The following is a 19,587-nucleotide window of genomic DNA, read 5'->3' as shown; positions in this document are numbered from 1 at the left end:
GGACCATTGAATGGGGTTTCCCATGGGTAGATTTTTGGTTCATCGCCTGTTATTGGGTTGGTCCCGGGAAGTAGTGCGGGAATCAGATGGATGGTTAACCATTATCCGTGACATTTTGCTTCAGTTATGGGATGTGTTATCAAGTATTTATGATTCTGAATATGAGCGTTGCCTGTTCCGCCTGGCATTTGTACTCACTTTTTTCGGTGCTTTCCGTATTATAGTGAGCTTGTTGCCAAGGCGACTAAAGGAGATTAGTCTTCTGGCCTGTTATCACAGCACGTTACTCTGATTCGTGATGCCATGATTATCTTCATTCCTAGATCGAAAACGGATCAGGAGGGTAGGGGCGCATTGGTGGTCCTCAGAGCAGGTCCCAGTTTGCGGACGTGTCCGGTGGATAATTCCATTGCGTTTAGGTGAGTTCGCTCTGTGGTGGTGGGGGGTGGGGGGGATCTTGTTTTTTTTGGTTCGCTGTGATTTACGGCACTAGACCAAGTACCAATTTACGTTCAGGATTGACTGCACTCGGGCTGGACGTCAGTCAGTTCGGGACTCATTCTTTTTGCATTGGAGCCGCAATGGCTGCGGCTTCCTTGGGTTTATTAGGGGGTATAATACAAAGAATTGGGTGGTGGAAATCTGATATCTTCGTGGGAGTATGTTCGTCCTGGGCCTGCCCACATGGAACACAGTTGAATTTGGGGTGGTATGGGGTTACTGTTTTTTGGATGGGTCATATGGGTATACACTGGGACGAGCTGATTCCTTGTTTGCCTCATGGATTTGTCAGTTTTGGACAACCACATGTTGTAATTATTCATCTTGGGGGTAACCACTGGGGTAAGATGTCTGGCCGTAAGTTTATCATTATGGTCAGAAAGGATTATCATTATGGTCAGAAAGGATTTGATTTGTTACCAGGTGCATCAATTTGTTTGCCTGATATAGTTCCAAGGCCTGCTGAGTTCAGTAAGAAAATATGGCGTAGATGCCAAGTTAAGGCCAATCAACAGATTGGTTCTTGGCTGGTCGCCATGGGGGGCTACCACATTAGGCATGACTGGTCCTGGGACCTAGGTGAGAGTTTATTTCGGGCCGATGGAGTCCATTTGTCCTTCATTGGACTGGACTTTTTTTTTTTTTTTTTTAATTTCCTTTCAGGAGGCTTTGGAAACTATCATTCATAGTGATCCTGGCCACATCTTTGGGGTCACAGGTAGTGGGTACCTGTGCCTGTGGCGGATAGCCCAAGCCGACTGGGGCTTCAGCCTGAAGTTTAACGGCTGACTGACTTGATGGTGGTCATGTCAGGAATTCCTGTGGGAACAACTGGGTGCAGTTGTACCACATTCGGCTCATTGCTGGTTAGTGGAGGGGGTCTACTTGCATGACTCCTTGCTGGAATGTGGCGGAGGTCATGGGTATCTTTATTGTCAGTGATGCCAATCAACAGGTTCGTGGGCTAGAGGTGCCCTTCTTGCTGGTCTGTGCCAGATGGTCATGCTTAGTTGGTTGTTTCTGGTGCGTGGCTCGGGCTCCTGGTTGTTCTTTGTAATAAAATTGCGGCCTGTTTGATCGCACTCTGTGTTCATTGCAATGCTTTGTGAAAGGGTGGGCGTGGGAGAAGCGGATGTCCTGGGTGTCTATATTACTCCAGAGTCTCAATGCATGGTTGAAATGATAGTGCAGGGAACAGGGACTCAGTTTTGTAAGGAACTGGGGAACCTTTTAGGGGAAGAGAAAGTATTTTCTAAAGGGACAGGTTCCACCTTAACCAGGATGGAACCAGGCTGCTGCACTAACCTTTAGAAAGGACACAGAACAATGGGGAAAGCAGACAGTCACTCAGCAGCACATGGTTCGGAAGGAGGTATCTTCAAAAGATACTTAATAAAACAGGTGAGTTAGGGCATTTCAACAGTGGAGGTCCAATAAAAGCAAAAGTAGTCCATGTGCCTATAAGTAAAATATTCTCTTAATTTTGTGGCTTTAGCAAAGTCTGGGGTGATATATGTTCCTTGTAAAGGCATTGCCTATTTGACAGCTAGGCTGTCACTGTTTAAAGTTATCTGTAAACCGATATGATGTCGGTATATAAAAATGTCTAAATAAATAAATAAAATTGTATTCCCTTGATATTGTATCAGCGATTTATGTTTCGCTGCTGTTAGGATGACGAGAGCTTGGGGATAACGCAGCACTTTAAAAATAAGAGGTTGAGGGTATTTCGAGTTGCATAGAGGCCTAGATGGAACACTGTGAGTTCTCTCTCGAAAGGGTGGTCAAATTTTACCTGCAGACACGTTGGGATCATGTTGACTAAGAATGTGATCGCATCAGAGCCCTCTGCCCCCTCAGGTATCCCAAGTACTCACAAATTGTTCTGACGACTGCGGTTAAAGAGGTCTTCCACCTCTTGTTGTAGCTGTTCCATGTCCCAGTTGATCCACGGCAATGTCGCAGTAGATAAAAGAAGGGACGAGGTCTGCGATTCCATGTCTTAGAGCCAACTTTGGAAACTTGTTATTTGTTGAGCCATGGTTTGTAGATCTCCATGAATCGCCGTTGTAATCTCAATATTATGTTGTATCATGTCTTTTAATTGTTTCAGCTTAATAAGAACTAGGTCCGCCGATGCCATATTTTTTATGAAGAAATTTTCACCCAGTGTGGGCGGATCTTGCTTTGCCCATTTTGAGTCTGATGCCGCCACGAAAGTGGCTTCTATCTTCCCCGCTTTAGGAGTAGACATCATCCAGAATAATTAATTTATGTCCTACACGAAGATTAGCAGAAATCAGAGTGGGTTTTCAGTTGCTATGAGTGGAATCTGACAGAGCCTCGGGATTAGGCAGCCATCTTTGTCACTGCGCAAGAGCACCCCCAGACGACAAATCTGATTGACTTTTTTGATTGGGTGACTAGGGAATTGGATCAAGAGAGCTCAATGTCATCTACTTGGATTTCAGCAACGCTTATGATATAGTCCCGCACAGGATGCTTGTGAATAAAATGAGAAGCTTAGGAGTGAGTGCCAAGGTGGTGTCCTGGATTGCAAAATGGTTGACGGATAGAAGACAATGTGTGATGGTAAATGGAACTTACTCTGAAGAGAAAGCAGTGTTAAGTGGAGTGCCGCAAGGATTGGTGTTGGGACCGGTCCTGTTCAATATCTTTGTGAACATTGCGGACGGGATAGAAGGTAAGGTTTGTCTTTTTGTGGATGATACTAAGATCTGCAACAGAGTGGACATGCCAGAAGGAGTGGAGAGAATGAGATGGGATTTAAGGAAGCTGGAAGAGTGGTCAAAGATATGACAGCTAAGATTCAATGCCAAGAAGTACAGAGTCATGCATATGGGGTGTGAAAATTTGAAAGAAATGTATTCGATGGGGGGTGAAGGGCTGGTGTGCTGGAGCAGGAGAGAGACCTTGGGGTGATAGTGTCTAATGATCTGAAGCTGGTGAATCAACGTGACAAGACGATAGCTAAAGCCAGAAGAATGCTGGGCTGCATAGAGAGAGGAATATCTAGTACGAGAAAGGAAGTGATGATCCTCTTGTACAGGCCTTGGTGAGGCCTCACCTGGAGTACTGTGTTCAGTTCTGGAGACCATATCTCCAAAGGGACAGAGACAGGATGGAGGTGGTCCAGAGAAGGGAGACCAAAAAAGTGGAGGGTCTACATAAAATGACTTATGAGGAGAGATTGAAGAACTTAAATATGTATACCCTGGAGGAGAGAAGGAGCAGGGGTGATATGATACAGACTTTGATACTTGAAAGGTTTTAATGATCCATGGTCAACACAAACATTTTCCGTTGGAAAAAAAAAAAAAATCAGTAGAACTAGGGGTCACGATTTGAAACTCCAGGGAGGAAGAACCAATATCAGGAAGTATTTCTTCATGGAGAGGGTGGTAGATGCCTAGAATGCCCTTCCGGAGGAAGTGGTGAAGACTAAAACTGAAGGAATTCAAAGGGGCATAGGATAAACACTGTGGATCCACAAAGGCTAGAGGATGGGAATGAAGAGAAGAGTCAAGGGGGTGCCTTGCTGAAATGGTGATGGCTACTACCTGTTGATTACTACCCTTACTCAATAAGCCTTCCCACGGTTAGTGCAACTCCAACATTGCTCTCTGTATCAACGACAAGGGGAAATGAGGAAAAGAGGATTTGCATTCAGACAGCAACCAACAAGGACTGAACTACACAGTCTGGGTAAACAAATAAGCGTGAGGGTAGCTTGCTTATTGTGGCTGTTACTACCCTAAACCAATTAAGCCTGATACTTCACTTTGAATGCATATACAGCATTGCTCTCTGTATCAACGGCAAGGGGAATTTTATTTATTTTATTTATTTGTTTTTCTATACCAATGTTCATCGGACATATCACACCGGTTTACAGTGTAACAGAGGAGTCTATTAGCATAAGTTTCTTGTTTTACAATGGAACATTGTGACATTTAAGATTAAACTTTACAACATATTGCATTGAGACTTTGTAGCATGCATAACAGTTGGTCTGTGGGGAGACATTCTGATACATATTAGAGATAGAGAAAATTGTTAAAACTTTCTCAAACAAGCAGTAGTGAAACCGCTACTCAAAAAACCCAATCTTGACCCCGCCACCTTGTCTAATTACAGACCGGTCTCCAACCTACCTCTCTTAGCTAAAGTCCTTGAAAAACTAGTTAACTCACGCCTCTCCGATCACCTTGAACAAAACAATATTCTTCCTGCCACCCAACATGGTTTCAGGAAGCATTTAAGTACTGAAACGTTGCTGCTCTCCCTACACGACACACTCAGAGGAACCGACTCGGGATCCTCTTATCTGATCGCCATGCTTGACATCTGGGCTGCGTTCGACACAGTCAATCATGATGTCCTCCTCAACATCCTCAGGAGTATTGGGATCACTGGCAATGCCCTCGCCTGGATACAATCGTAACTCCAAAATCGCTTTTTTACCGTCTTAGTGGATAATAATGAATCTGATCCCATCAGTCTTCCCCAAGGTGTGCCCCAAGGTTCTTCCCTCTCCTCTACCCTCTTTAATATATACATGATTCCCCTTACCACGCTTCTCACTAACCTTCACATCAAGCATTTCATTTATGCTGATGTTGTACAACTCATTTTCCCTTTCTCTGACTCTATCCAAACTGCTCTACAAAACTGGGAATCCTGCCTTTCCTCCATCAACCAACTCCTAAATGACATGTACCTAGCTCTAAATCCTAACAAGACCGAACTATTAATCATATCTAATAGGCAACCGCTCCCAGACATCCCACTTGCATACTCATCCACCACCTTCCCCTCGCACACTCGCAACTTAGGTGTCCTTATTGATAATCATCTCACCTTTAAACCTTTCATTAAATCCATCATAAAGGAGTGCTATTTTAAGCTACAAATGATAAAAAAAACTCAGACCTCTGCTACACTTCTCTGATTTCCGTACAGTTCTCCAGTCTATTATTTTGTCTAAAATAGACTACTGTAACGCGCTCTTTCTTGGCATCCCCACAACACACACCAAGCCTTTACAACTATTACAAAATGCCGCCACTCGGATACTGTCAAATACAAAAAAAAGAGACCATATCACTCCCACACTTATCGAACTACACTGGCTCCCAATACACTCACAAATTCTTTATAAAGCACTCTCCATCATACACAAAAGTCTGCTAAACTCCAACCTCAATTGGATCAACCCCCCCCTCCTCCCCCGCACCTCCAATAGACCCACCCGCCCAGCCCTCCAAGGAACCCTACGTGCCCAACCCATCAAATCTTTTAAACTCTCCTCCACTATAAGCAGAGCTTTTTCTCTCGCCGGCCCCACCATATGGAACTCCCTGCCTCATGATATACGCCTAGAGACATATACACCCACATTCAAAAAAAAACTGAAAACCTGGCTCTTTCAACAAGCCTACCCCATGTCACCCCCCACTACATAAAACTCCTCTGTAATTTATCCATCGATATATGACTAAAAATGCCTTATGTCCGCTGATTTTGTACTGTGCACATGGACATCTATGTTTATAGTTATAGTTTTTGTTGTATCTCATTGATTTATGGCTATTTGTGTGGCCTAGTCCACTCCCCCTGTTTAATGTATCTTATCTCGGTTATATGTAAGGGCTCCGCCCAAAAGTTAATTGTATTTTTTCTCTAATTTTTTCTATTTATATGTTATATGTAAGGGCCCCGCCCAAAAATTCTTGTTTATTGTGAACCGATGCGATGTGCGAACGGATATCGGTATAGAAGAGACGTTAAATAAATAAAATAAATATCGAGTGTAGTAAGACAGCATGGGTTTTTGGGGTTGATCGTAATGTGTGGTTATGCGGATCTGTTGTGGGTGTTGAGGAAGGAGGGTGGGAGGTGTGTGGGGGAGAGACTGTGTTCATGTGTTGGGTAGTGAGTGGTAGTTGGGTATGCTTTTTGGAAGAGCCATGTTTTTAGGTTCTTTTTGAATGATTGGGTTGTGGGGTTGAGCCTGAGTTGAGGTGGTAGGCTGTTCCAGAGTGTTCGACCTGCTACTGTTAGGGATCATTCCCTTGTTGAGGTCAGGTGGGCCATTCTTGGTGATGGAGTAGGAATGAGTCCAGTGTTAGTGAATCGGAGTGTTCTCTGGGTGGATTGAAAGTGAAAGGCAGGGCCTCAGCCAGTCAAAATTTTCAGTGTATAGTGCTTTGTGTATGAGTGTTAGCATTTGTATTGAATTCTTTGTGGGATGGGTAGCCAGTGCAGGTTTTTGAGGATTGGTGAGATGTGGTCAGATTTTTTGGTGTTTGAGAGTGATCTTGCTGCTGAATTTTGGATCAGTTGTAGTGGCCTGAGAAATTTGGATGGGAGGTCCAGGAGTAGGGCATTACAATAGTCGAGTTTGGAGAATAGCAGTGCTTGGAGTACTGTTCTGTAGTCTTGGGCGTAGAGAAGTGGTTTGATTTTTTGAGGATTTGCAGTTTGAAGAATCCGTCCTTTATTATTGAGCTTATATGATTCTTCATGTTGAGTTCACTGTCAAGGAGTACACAGAGATCTCTGGCTGAGGAGGATATTCTGTCATCTATTGCAGGTGCTGAGTTGCTGTCTTTTGTCTTGTTGTTAATGTGAAGTATTTCGGTTTTGTTGTGGTTGAGGGACATTTGAGGAAATGAGGATTTACATTCAGACAGGATTTACATTCAGACAACATCCAACAAGGCATTGATCTGTGCAGTCTGGGTAAACAAGCATCGGGGTAACTTGCTTGATGCGGCAGTTACTACCCTTAATCATTAAGCCTTATGATTTACCTTTGATGCAACTCCAATATTACTCTCTGCATCAATGGCAGGGGGTGGCAGGAAATTCAAATCAAACAGTAACCAACAAGGGCCCTGAACTTGGTGGTCGGTGAAACAGATAAGTATGGGAATATAAGTGTAGGAGCTTGCTAGGGAGACTGGATGGGCTGTTTGGTCTTTTTCTGCCGTCATTTCTATGTTTCTATGATAATATCCCTCATGTGAGGCTTCTAAGGAAATTAGAAAGTCATGGGATAGGAAGTAGTGTCCTTTTGTGGTTTGCAAACTGGCTAAAAGACAGGAATCAGAGTAGGATTAAATGGTCTGTTTTCACAGTAGAAAAAAGGTAAACAGTGAAGTGCCTCAGGGATCTGTACTTTGAATGGTGCTTTTTCATATATTTATAAATGAGCTGGAAAGCAGAATGAGTGAGGTGATCAAATGTGCAGATTACACAAAATTATGCAGAGTGGTTAAATCACAAGTGGATTGTTATCCAATACAGGAGGACCTTGCGAGACTGGAAGATTGGGCATCCATATAGTAGATTAAATTTAAATGTGAACAAGTGCAAGGTGATGCATACAGGGAAAAATAACCCATGCTACAGTTACACAATGTTAGGTTCCATATCAGAAGGTATCACCCAGGAAAAAGATCTGGGCATCATAGTTATTACACTGAAATTGTCACCTCAGTGTGCTGTGGAGATTAAAAATTCAAATAGAATGTTAGGAATTATTAGGAAGGGAATGGCGAATAAAACTGAGATGTATTTATTTTATTTAACATTTTTATATACTGACCTTCATGAAAAACATTCATATCAGATCGGTTTACATGTAACAAGGGGTATAACATAATCAACCATTTAACAAGAGGCGAAAGTTACATATAACAAGGATGTTTTAACTTGGAGGACCAGGTTAGCCGGAGATATAGGAAGCATAACTGAATAAAGTAGATAATGCAATAATATAAAGAAGAGAGGCATAAATATAATGCCAAAACTTGGAGGGGCGTTTAGTTAGATTGTCATAAAGCCGCTGTATCATTCCTTGGTAAGACTGCATCTTGAATAGTGTGTGCAATTCTGGTCCCTGCATCTCAAAAAAGATATAATTGCACTGGAGAAAGTACAGAGAAGGGCAATCAAAATGATAAATGACATGGAACGACTCCCCTATGAGGAAAGGCTAAAGAGGTTAGGGCTGTTCAGCTTGGAGAAGAGACAGCTGAGAGGGAATAAGATAAAGGTCTACAAAATAAGAACATACCATACTGGGTCAGACCAAGGATTCATCAAGCCCACCATCCTGTTTCCAACAGTAGCCAATCCAGGCCATAAGAACCTGGTAAGTACCCAAAAACTATTCCCGGCTACTGTTGCTAGTAATAGCAGTGGTTATTTTCTAAGTCAACTTAATTAATAGCAGGTAATGGACTTCTCCTCCAAGAACTTATCCAATCCTTTTTTAAACCCAGCTACACTAACCACATCCTTTGGCAACAAATTCCAGAGTTTAATTGTACATTGAGGGAAAAAAAGCTTTCTCCGATTAGTTTTAAATGTGCCACATGCTAACTTCATGGAGTGCCCCCAGTCTATTATCATTCACATTAACCCGTTCTAGACCTCTCATGATTTTAAATCATGAAAGGACTTGAATAGGTAAATGTGAATTGACGCCGATGGCCCTTTGCCCTACCATGTGACAGGGGCCGACCAATGGCACCGGTAGCCCCTGTGACATAGTAAGGGCAAAGGGCCATCGGCACCATTTGGATTACTGGCAGCCAACAGCCCAAGTGCAGGAGATTGCTCCCGGACCCCCGCTGGACCACCAGGGACTTTTGGCAGGTCTTTTGGGGGGGGGGGGGGGGGGGGGGTCAGGAGGGTTTAAATTTAAAGGGTTGGGATTTTATTTTTTTTCCCACAGAAAGAGAATGATTAAAGTTTTCTGATCTGGGGAGTGGACCGAAATGGCCTCCCCAGACCCAAAAACGAAATGGGAAAAAAAAAAAAATTATGCACTCCCCTAATTTGCTCCATAAGATGAACAGAGCCGGTTTAGCACACCATTTTTTTTTAAATTTCCCCCCTCTGAATCCTAGGTGCATCTTATGGTCAGGTGCGTCTTATGGAGCGAAAAATACAGTAGTTCCGATGGAGAAGGTACAGAGAAAGGTGACCAAAATGATAAAGGGGATGGAACTGCTCCCCTATGAGGAAAGACTGAAGAGGTTAGGCTGTTCAGCTTGGAGAAGAGACGGCTGAGGCAAGATATGATAGAGGTCTATAAAATGATGAGTGGAAAGAAATGAGTAAAAATGAATTAGTTGTTTACTCTTTCGAAAAGTGCAAAGACTAGGGAACACCCAATGAAATTATTAGGTAATACATTTAAAACTAATATGAGAAAAATTATTTTTTTGCTCAAGCTCTGGAATTTGTTGCCAGAGAATGTGGTGAAAGCTATTAGTGTAGCTGTGTTTAGAACAGGTTTGGACAAGTTCCTGAAGGAAAAGTCCATTAACCATTATTAAGGTAGAGTTGCAGAAATCCACTGCTTATTCTTGGATAAGCAGTTTGGGATCTATCTGCCCACTGGGATCCTGCCTGATACTTGTGACTTAAATTGGCCACTATTGAAAACAGGATACTGGACTTGATGGACCCTTGATCTGGCCCAGTATAGCATATCTTATATTCTTATGTTTGTGATTCAAGAAAGTCAAGACAATGAAGGTAGACAGCACAGTCAAGTAGTTTAGATGTAAATGGCAGGAGAGAAAGGATGATAGCATAACATATAGGGGTTATGCTATCATTTTTAACTCAAAAGAACAGTCTCAGTGGAAAGTCAGTGAGAATATGAGTCAAAAAAGTCAAATTGTGAAAAAGAAAATGTTTTCACTATGTTGCAGAATTGGCTACAGTTGTCTAGTGGAGCAGGCAGGAGACTACATCTTGAAACAAGCAAAAATAACATACCGGTCAGTTTATTAATCAAAGGTGAGACTTGAGGGGACAATCTGCTGTTCTTTCAGTCTAATAAGCTATATGATTTTTAAGCCACAGAACAGTACATACACACGTCCCCACACATTTCCACACACCCACACCCAATTAACATCAGAGGAACACTTTTACTCATAGACACACAGGGTATTGTGAAATACAGACTAAATAAAAGAAAATAAAGATAGAGATTGCCAGACCAATACAATCTGTCATTACACCACACTTGATCTCCAGTTTTACCTTTGCTAAGGATCTTCTGTGTTTGGCCCATGAATTCTAATAATGGTTTTACTCCTAACACCTTTTTTGGAAGGCAGTTCCATACATCTATCAACGTTTCCCTTCATTACAACAAGTCTACTTTTCAAACTTTGTACCAGGAGATATTTGAATATTTGTATTGTCCTCTCTTTTCTATCACACACCTGGAGACTTTCCCTACTGCGATTGAGAACCACATGTCCCAAAGAACAAGCCTAAAGGTACAAACAGGTGCATCGAAGCAGAGCCTAAGAGCAGCACATAGAGCTGCATACAATTGAGGCAGTATGGAAAGTTACCATATGGATATTCATTAAAGATTTCCTGACAACCTGAGCTGACAGATGTCCATGAGAACTGGAAGTTGCCTACCCTTGGACTTGCTCAGTCTCTACTTACAGATATGGCATTGCTATATGGTGGTGGCTTTTAACCCTATTTTGAAGGCATATAGGTTTTAGCCTATACATATGAATGATAAGCTTGCATATATTAAACAACCAATATATACTACATTCTCATGAATGTTTATTGTAGATATCCTGAAAACAGGACTGTATTAGAGGTCACCTGGAGAGGTTTGAGAACTGTCCTACATGGTGCAACACAACAAAGTAAAACAGATGCCAGCGAACAATGAAATGTGCAGTAGGGACTACATGTAATAGGGTGCATTATAACTGAGTAATGGAACACAGGTTTAAAGGTTCAATAAGACAACGAGGACTGTTAGCTCAAGTAGGTGACAGCTCTAATGCAAGAGACAGAAAGACATCACATTTCCCATTCACAGCTCGCACAATGGGGTTAGAGCAGCGGAGTACTCACGTTCCCTCTGCCATATCTTGGGTGCAAATATCCTCAGAGTGACGTGCAACACAACTAAACACGGTAACATCCGCCTACAATTCTTTTTAAATCCTTCCCTCCCAGAAGAGGTACAACCTCCCACGCACTGGATTCTGGAATTGGTAGTTCCTCTCCGGACCCACTTCTGTGCATAAAAAGAACGTAACTCCGTACGACGAAGTCATCCCAAACAGCAGCTGGCAATCATGCGATCTCTACGTCACAGTGGGCAGACATCAATATCCAATGAGCACACAAAGAGGCGGAGTCGACGTCTTTGCTGCGCTTAACCGAAAAGCAGGAAGAAATTTTTACAGTGTTGCCAACCTAGCTTATTTACCGCGAGATTGGGCTTCTTTTCCTAGTCATTCGCGTTTATTTTTCCGATTCGCTAGTTGCTTTTAATTGGGCTATTTTTTCTGCCAGTCGCGGTTTTTTTGGGCTTGTTGGGCGGGACTTGTGCTCTGATGTTACAGTGATTGGCTGCTGCTGCGATGAAGCCTGTCCATAGCAGGCACACCCTATCCCTATATTGCAGCAGTAAGCCAATCAGAGCAGGATTCAAATAGTGAGCTGCAAGCCTTGTTGATGGATACCTCAGGAGCACATTTTTGTTGGCAGACCTGGAACGGGAAGGCCAGCAGCAGGGCATTGGAGGGCAACAGCAAAGGAATCTTCAGACTATGCAGCTACAGCCAGTATCAGGAGGGGAGGAATTAGTATGTTGGGAGGGGGGAATGAGAGTGTGGGGGGCCAGAGATGTGCTGAGAGGGGAATGAATGAGAGTGTGGGGGGCCAGAGATGTGCTTGGAGGGGAGGGGGTGGGGCGAGGGGAATGAATGAGAGTGTGGGGGGCCAGAGATGTGCTTGGAGGGGAGGGGAGGGGAGGGGAGGGGAGGGGAGGGGGGAATGAATGAAAGTGTGGGGACCAGAGATGTGCTTGGAGGGGGTGGGGAGAGGGGAATGAGTGAGTGTGTGGGGGCCAGAGATGTGCTCTGAGGTGGGTGGGGAGAGGGGAGTGAGTGTGTGGGGGCCAGGGATGTGCTTGGGGGGGGGGGGGGGGAGAGGGGAATGAGTGAGTGTGTGGGGGCCAGGGATGTGCTCCGAGGGGGGTGGGGAGAGGGAAATGAGTGAGTGTGTGGGGGCCAGGGATGTGCTCGGAGGGGGGAATGAGTGTGAGGGGCTGGTATCTTTTATTTCTTAGTGCAGAGCTTTCCAAACTTTTCATGTTGGTGACACACTTTTTAGACAAACATAATTTCGGGACACAGTAATTCAGTCTACTAGCAAACCAGAGGTTAAAGGTTAAATGAACAAAATGTATTTCGACAATCTATGTATGTTTCCTTAAATATATACATAATAAAATGATTCACGACACAACCTATCTTGTGAAAACCTTTCATTTATATTAAAAATATATAATATTCCAAGATTAATGTTATTGTTATAATTTATGAATAACAATAATAAAACAAAGTTATTGTGTTATTCAATTTACCTCTTTAATGAGATATATGAGCTTGATGGGATGATCACAGCTTTTGAATATTTGGTGTTCATAAGAAAGTCCAAAGGGTCTTCTGCGTAATTTTAAAAAGCTGGCCAGTTTCACACTATAAAATTATTTGATAGCGTCATTCAACAAATTCTATATGGCTATGAGAGTGAAGTCTGGAATTTATAGGAAGGGACAGAATGTCAATATAAATCCTGCACCTCCAGTTCTGTAACTCTGTGCATCCACTGAAATTCCCCCAAACAATGGAGCTTGGATGTTTCCCTTACAGCTCATCATACTAAAAGATATTTTCAAATTCTGGTGTCACCTCACAGTAACAGCAGCACAAACAACTTCCACTGCCAGGCATATTGTGAACTAATACAAAACCTCGCAAAAAAGACACTCAAAATCTAAACTGCAATCCCATTGTAACACAACAGAAATAACACCAAGGACTCAAACAACAATAACCCTACCTGTGAAAAAGCAAGGGTAAATATTACACTGGGTCCTAGAATACCAATACACCACCTACTGAGGAAACAAAACAAACCAGATTGCCATAGATCCCTATTGCTAGCAGAATCTCTCACCATGGTCACACACACAAGGAGCAGAGACAGACCCTCACCAAATACAGAATACAAAATAAAGGAGCACAAATTAGACAAAAACTAACCAGACTCTGTGTATTACCAATGGAAAACCAGAACCACCATTCCTCATAAGACAAATAAAATCAAGAAACATAAAGCATCAGTTATAATAGTAAAACCATACTAATAAAAGAATATTTTAAAACTACTGATAAATAGAATTTCTATTAATTAAAATCATATACATTTTTTACAATTTCCCAAACACCAATAAAATATTTCAAAACAGCACATATATCAAATAACACCCAATAATTAAAACTAATAAGGATTTTAAAAAGCCCCTGCTGTCCATACGTGGGAGCTCTTGATTTCCAGTCACCCTGATATTGTCGAGGATTAAGAGGTTATCCTCTCTCTCTCACACATACTCACATGTCCATTCTCTCTCACGCATACACTGTCACATACATACACATTCATGCTCTTATACCCACCATAACCTCTCGCTCTCACAGACACTGACACACTCTCAGGCTCTAAGACACTCTCTCCCCCTCCACACACCCCCCCCACACAAACTCTTACTCCCCTGGATTTTCTCATACACACTCATGCTCTCACACTCTCTGGCTCCCTCACATACACACAAACACACACACCCAGGCAAGTTCCCAATCATTCTCACACAAACACACACACCCAGGCAAGCTCCCAGTCATTCGCACACACTGAAACTGACCCCCAGGCAGGCTCCCATTCATTTTCACACCACTCACTCACTATCCCCCAGGCATGCACACATTCATTCTCACACACACAGACCCCAGGCAGGCACCAATTCATTCTCACACACACACATACACCACACACAGGCAGGTACCTATTCTCACACATACAAACCCCAGGAAGACACCCATACATTCTCATACACAGACACACCCTCAGGCAGGCAACCATGCATTCACACACATACACCCCCAGGCAGACTCCCATTCATACAACTTGCACACACGAAAGGCAGACCCCTCTCTTTCTTTTGCCAGCAACCTCGGAGCCTCTCTCATTCCTCTGCTGCCACTGTCACTGCTGCCGCGGGGCTATTGGGGAGGCGCTGATTGCTGCTATTGGCACTGAAGCCCATTCTGCTGCCTCCTCTGTGCAGGCCCCGTGGGTTTCCACTTCCTCCATGTTGATCTCGTACATTGTAAGATCCGCATAGAGAAAGTGCTACTCTTGCACATTACCAAAGATTACATGTGCCAATCGGTAAAAAGTATTTTTTTTTTCTTTTACCTTTGCTGTCTGATCTTAGTTTTCTAATTGGTTGGTCACAGGCTTTTTTGTTCAACCTCCCCTTTCTTATTTTTTTGCCAATTCCTTTCATATTGTCTTTTTTTTTCTATTTCTTTTCTCTCCATCTATCTTCTTCCCTCATACAGTCAGGTTCTCATTCTCACATGCTTTCTCTCTCTCTCTCTCTCACACAGGCTCTCACTCACACATGCTCTCTCTCATACAATCATTCATACAGTCTCTCTCTTGCACATGCTGTCTGACTCTCACACACCCAGGCTCTCTCTCACTCCCACATGCTGTCTTGCTCAAGCACAGGCTCTCACTGTCACATGCTCTCTCTCATAAAATCATTCATACACACAGGCTCTCACTGTCACATGCTGTCTCTCTCACAGACACACAGGCTCTCACATGCTGTCTCTGCAAACATTCAGGTCCTCACTCCCATACACAATCTCTCAACTCATCTCATACACGCACAGACACACAATCTCTCAACTCATCTCATACAAGCACACAATCTCTCAACTCATCTCATACACGCACAGACACACAATCTCTCAACTCATCTCATACCCACATTCTACGGGCCCTCAGTCTCTCTCTTACCTCTGGGCCTCCTCTTCACGGGTCGCTGCAGGATGGGCTCTGCAGCGGCTCTGATCTTCACGAGCCGATCCGTGGCAGCGGCGGCCCTGATCTTCGCGTGCCAATCCACGGTGGGGACCCTGCGACCGGGCCTCCTCCTCCTCTTCTCAGTCCGCTGCTCCTCTTCTGCAAGCGGCAGATGCTCCACTTCCTTCCTGCCCGTGCGGCTCCGGCAACATTTGTCTTCCGGGGCCGCGTGGGCAGGAAGGAGGAGGAGCACCTGCACGTTTAGACGTGACTTTTTCTTCGGGCCGTGGTGACGTGAGCTTCACCAGGCCCTTCCGATCTTCCTGCTGTGCGTCCTCGGCACAGCCCAGCCCAGCCGAGCAAAACTTCACTGCTCAGCCGCCAGTGGGATGAGGTCCACCGGCGGCCGCATTGGCTCCCACTTGCCGGTGTGTCACGTGCACCGGGCTTGCGCGACACACCGGCACACTGCAGGCGACACACACTTTGGAAAGCTCTGTCCTAGTGTGTAGCAGATGGACTCAGGACCAATGGGTATAGTGTACTCCTGGTAGCAGTTGGAGACGGATCAGATTTCAATCTGACGTCAGCCCCTAGTACATATACCCCTGCAGGAAGTGCAGCTCCTCAGTATTTTCTGTCTCCAAAGCAGTTAGGGACTATCTGCATGCTCTCTGAGCGTTAGAACCAAAATTCAAGGAAAAACCCAAATTTAAGAAGAAAAGTTTACCTGAAGACTAGCCCCGCTCTCCTGCGGTGATACCCTCGGGTCCCTCCCTCAGTTGAGATTCCCGAGGTGATTTTCGTGGTCCCTTAGAGGTGAGCCTCGATCCGGTGGCCGAATCTCAGCAGGGACTTAGCCCCCGATTTCGGGCACGGCTGAGAGGCAGCGGGTGCATTCCTCGAGCGCGGTGGTGAAGGTATTTGCCCCTGCAGGCAGAGACCGCCCGGGACGAAACCGGGAAGCGCCGAAGACAAGGTAAGGTAGAAATCTTCTATGTAAACGGTCTCTGAGGATCGAAGAGGAGCACAGGCCGCCAATCGGAGCCAGTGCCGCCGGGTTGATCCGCCCTAGCAGGGCTAGGCCCCGGCTGTTCCCGAGGGTCTACCCACGTGGAGACCCTCCGATGAGGTCGCCATATTGCCCGCATGTTCGCCGTCGCCATCTTGACCCGACTCGCCTCGCCGTTCAACTCGAGCGCACAAATTGAGCTAGGTGCACAAGTCCCTTGTGTGCATAAACGTAGGCGCACATAATACCTCACGCGCATAAGTTGCGCGCACGGAACAAGGCGCATATCTGCGGCTAGGCGCACATCTCCACGCATATGAGGCGCACTGAAGCGCACAAGAGCTCACGCGGCCACAGTCATGGCACCTCCAGAGTCGGGCATAAAAGCGCAAGGCCTCTGCCAAGCATGCCACGTCAGAGCCGCACAGAGCGAGGAGGCAGACGCCCTGTGCGCACAGTTGGAGGAGGCCCTGGGAGATCGTCAGGGCCGTTCCCAGCCAGGGCCCAATGCTAGCTCTTCAGGGGGCACCCCGGACCTAGCAGGCCCCAGGGAGTCCACCCCGCACTCGGGGACCCCCAGAGAACCGGCGCCCCTCAACTTAGACCCAGCTTCGATATCCTGGGTGGAGCTGTTCAAGGGGATTCACGCCTTTGTCAGGATGCAAACTGAACCCCGGGAGGTCCAGCCTCCGGAGGACCCTCATGCCCAAGGACCCTTGAGGCCTAGTCACAGGTCCACACCGTCCAGAAGTTCCGCCTACGGGGACCCAGACCACTCTGAAGAGGAAATTGAGCCCCTGGAAGAAGGGGAACTCCCCCCAGGGACAGAGCTACACCGAACCATGAGACGCTTCTTCACAAAGGATGAGCTCCCGGACCTAGTATCCCAATGTCTAACGGAACTCGCTATCCCGGGCAAAGGGCCCTCACGGGAACATAGAATGAACCCCCTGCTGGAGGGCCTTCGTCAGACATCTCGCCATTTTCCTCTCTTAGAGGTGGCACAACAGCTAATTGACCTAGAGTGGAATGCTCTAGAGTCCTCATTCAAAGGGGGTCGAGCACTGTCGGCCATGTATCCCCTGGACCCAGTGACCAAAGAACTCCTGGCGTGCCCTAGCGCGGACGCCATGGTCTGCGCGGTCGCTAAGCGCACTACCATCCCAGTGGAGGGAGGAGCGGCGCCTAGAAGCCTTGCTAAAGCAGTCATTCAAGATTGCAGCTCTGTCCCTTCAGATTGCGGCCTGCTGCACCGTGGTGACGTGTGCCTGCCTATCTCAAGCCAGGAACAGCACCCCGGGAGAGGACATGGAATTAACTCTGTCCTTTCTCACCGATGCGGCTTCCGATCTAGTGCGTACAACAGCCAGAGGAGTCTCGTCCACTGTGGTAGCCAGAAGACAGCTCTGGCTCCGAAATTGGTCAGCGGACGCCTCTTCCAAGACGAGTCTAACAAAGATGCCCTTCAAAGGATCCCTCCTCTTCGGCAGCGAAATAGAGAAACTGGCCAACAAATGGGGTGACTCCCATTACCGCGCCTGCCGGAAGACAAGACGAAGAGAAACCAGCGTCCCTTCCACAGATCCGCCAGAGGCAGAAGCTCACAGCGCTTCAACCCTTTGAAAAGCAACTATCGAGCAGCCCGCCCTACGGGCAGGAACCAGTCCTTTTGGAACAAGCACACCAAGAGAGGAACCAGTGCGGGTGCAGGCTCCGGCCGCACCCCGCAATGAGAATCAGCCGACCCATCCAAGGGAAGATGCTATAGGGGCAGATTAGCCTTATTCTACCGCAGATGGGTCAAGATAACTACGGACAAATGGGTCCTGGCCATCATCCGGGAGGGGTACTACCTGGACTTCATTCGAACTCCCCCCGACAAATTCGTGGAATATCCCTGCCATGACCCCCTCAAGAGGGCGGCAGTGGAAGCTACACTGAACAGGATTCTGACCCTCGAGGCCATAACCCCGGTGCTTATATGGGAAATGAATACTGGACATTACTCCATTTACTTCATCGTACCCAAGAAAGAGGGCACATTCAGGTCCATCCTGGACCTCAAGTCTGTCAACTGCCACCTAAGGGTTCCCCGCTTCCACATGTAAACCTTACGATCCGTCATACGGGCAATACAACCAGGAGAGTTCCTCACATCCCTGGATCTGTCGGAGGCCTACTTACACATCGCAATGCATCAGGAACACCAGCGCTTCCTACGCTTCAAGGTCCTGAATCGTCACTATCAGTTCCGGGCACTACCCTTCGGGTTAGCCATAGCACTCCGGACGTTCACCAAGGTAATAGTAATAGTGGCGGCAACACTCAGGAAGGAGGGAATCCTCGTTCATCCCTACCTGGACGATTAGCTGATCAGGGCGAAGTCACCGGAGGAAAGCCACCAAGCAACCAGCAGAGTCATAGCACTACTGGAAAGCCTAGGATGGGTGGTCAACATAAACAAAAGCTCCCTGCAGCCCGCACAGTCGCTGGAATACCTAGGAGTCCAATTCGACACCAAGGAAGACAAGGTCAGCCTCACCCCTGTAAGGAGGTCAAAGCTGCGGGGCCGGCTTCAGACCTTGCTGAGCATTCCTCGTCCGACAGCATGGGATTACCTGCAAGTCCTCGGACTGATGGCGTCCATGCTGGAAGTAGTGCCATGGGCGCGAGCACACATGAGACCTCTACAGCACTCAGTTCTAACGCGGTGGAGTCCACGGTCCCAGAACTACACTGTACGCCTTCCACTCCCGGGCAGCGTCCGGACCCAGCTACGGTGGTGGTTGCAGAACAGCCACCTGAGCCGGGGATCAAGCCTATCCTCCCCAACCTGGACCCTGCTCACCACAGATGCCAGCTTACACTGATGGGAAGCACACTGCGAAGAGCTGACCGCCCAAGGGCAGTGGAACGCAGAAGAGGCGGGATGGAACATCAACCACCTAGAAGCGTGGGCAGCCAGATTAGCCTGCCTGCGGTTTGCCCACAGACTTCGAGGCAAAGCGGTCAGAGTGATGTCAGACAATGCCACGACGGTGGCCTACATCAACCGACAGGGCGGAACCAGAAGCCAACAGGTGTCCCTAGAAATAGAC

At 46.2% G+C, this 19,587-nt stretch overlaps 1 protein-coding gene across 3 annotated transcripts in view; it reads right to left on the bottom strand.

Moving 5' to 3' along the window:
• LSS (lanosterol synthase) overlaps window positions 1–11,665 on the bottom strand; it is a 213,462-nt gene extending 201,797 nt beyond the window's left edge. For 2 of the 3 annotated variants that reach the window (XM_029606733.1, XM_029606732.1), the window contains exon 1: window positions 11,443–11,664. Coding sequence is in view for 1 of the 3 variants with exons in the window: in XM_029606732.1 (XP_029462592.1) it covers window positions 11,443–11,456 (14 nt within the window). In the remaining 2 variants the exon portion in view is untranslated. Of the gene's footprint in view, window positions 1–11,442 lie in introns of all 3 variants that reach the window. The other variant, XR_003857491.1, reaches the window with a different exon arrangement.
• Window positions 11,666–19,587: the final 7,922 nt, after the last annotated feature.

The sequence above is a fragment of the Rhinatrema bivittatum genome, chromosome 6 (genome assembly GCF_901001135.1).
Source record: "Rhinatrema bivittatum chromosome 6, aRhiBiv1.1, whole genome shotgun sequence".
Classification (NCBI taxonomy): domain Eukaryota; kingdom Metazoa; phylum Chordata; class Amphibia; order Gymnophiona; family Rhinatrematidae; genus Rhinatrema; species Rhinatrema bivittatum.
This window is presented reverse-complemented; position numbering and strand designations above follow the sequence as displayed.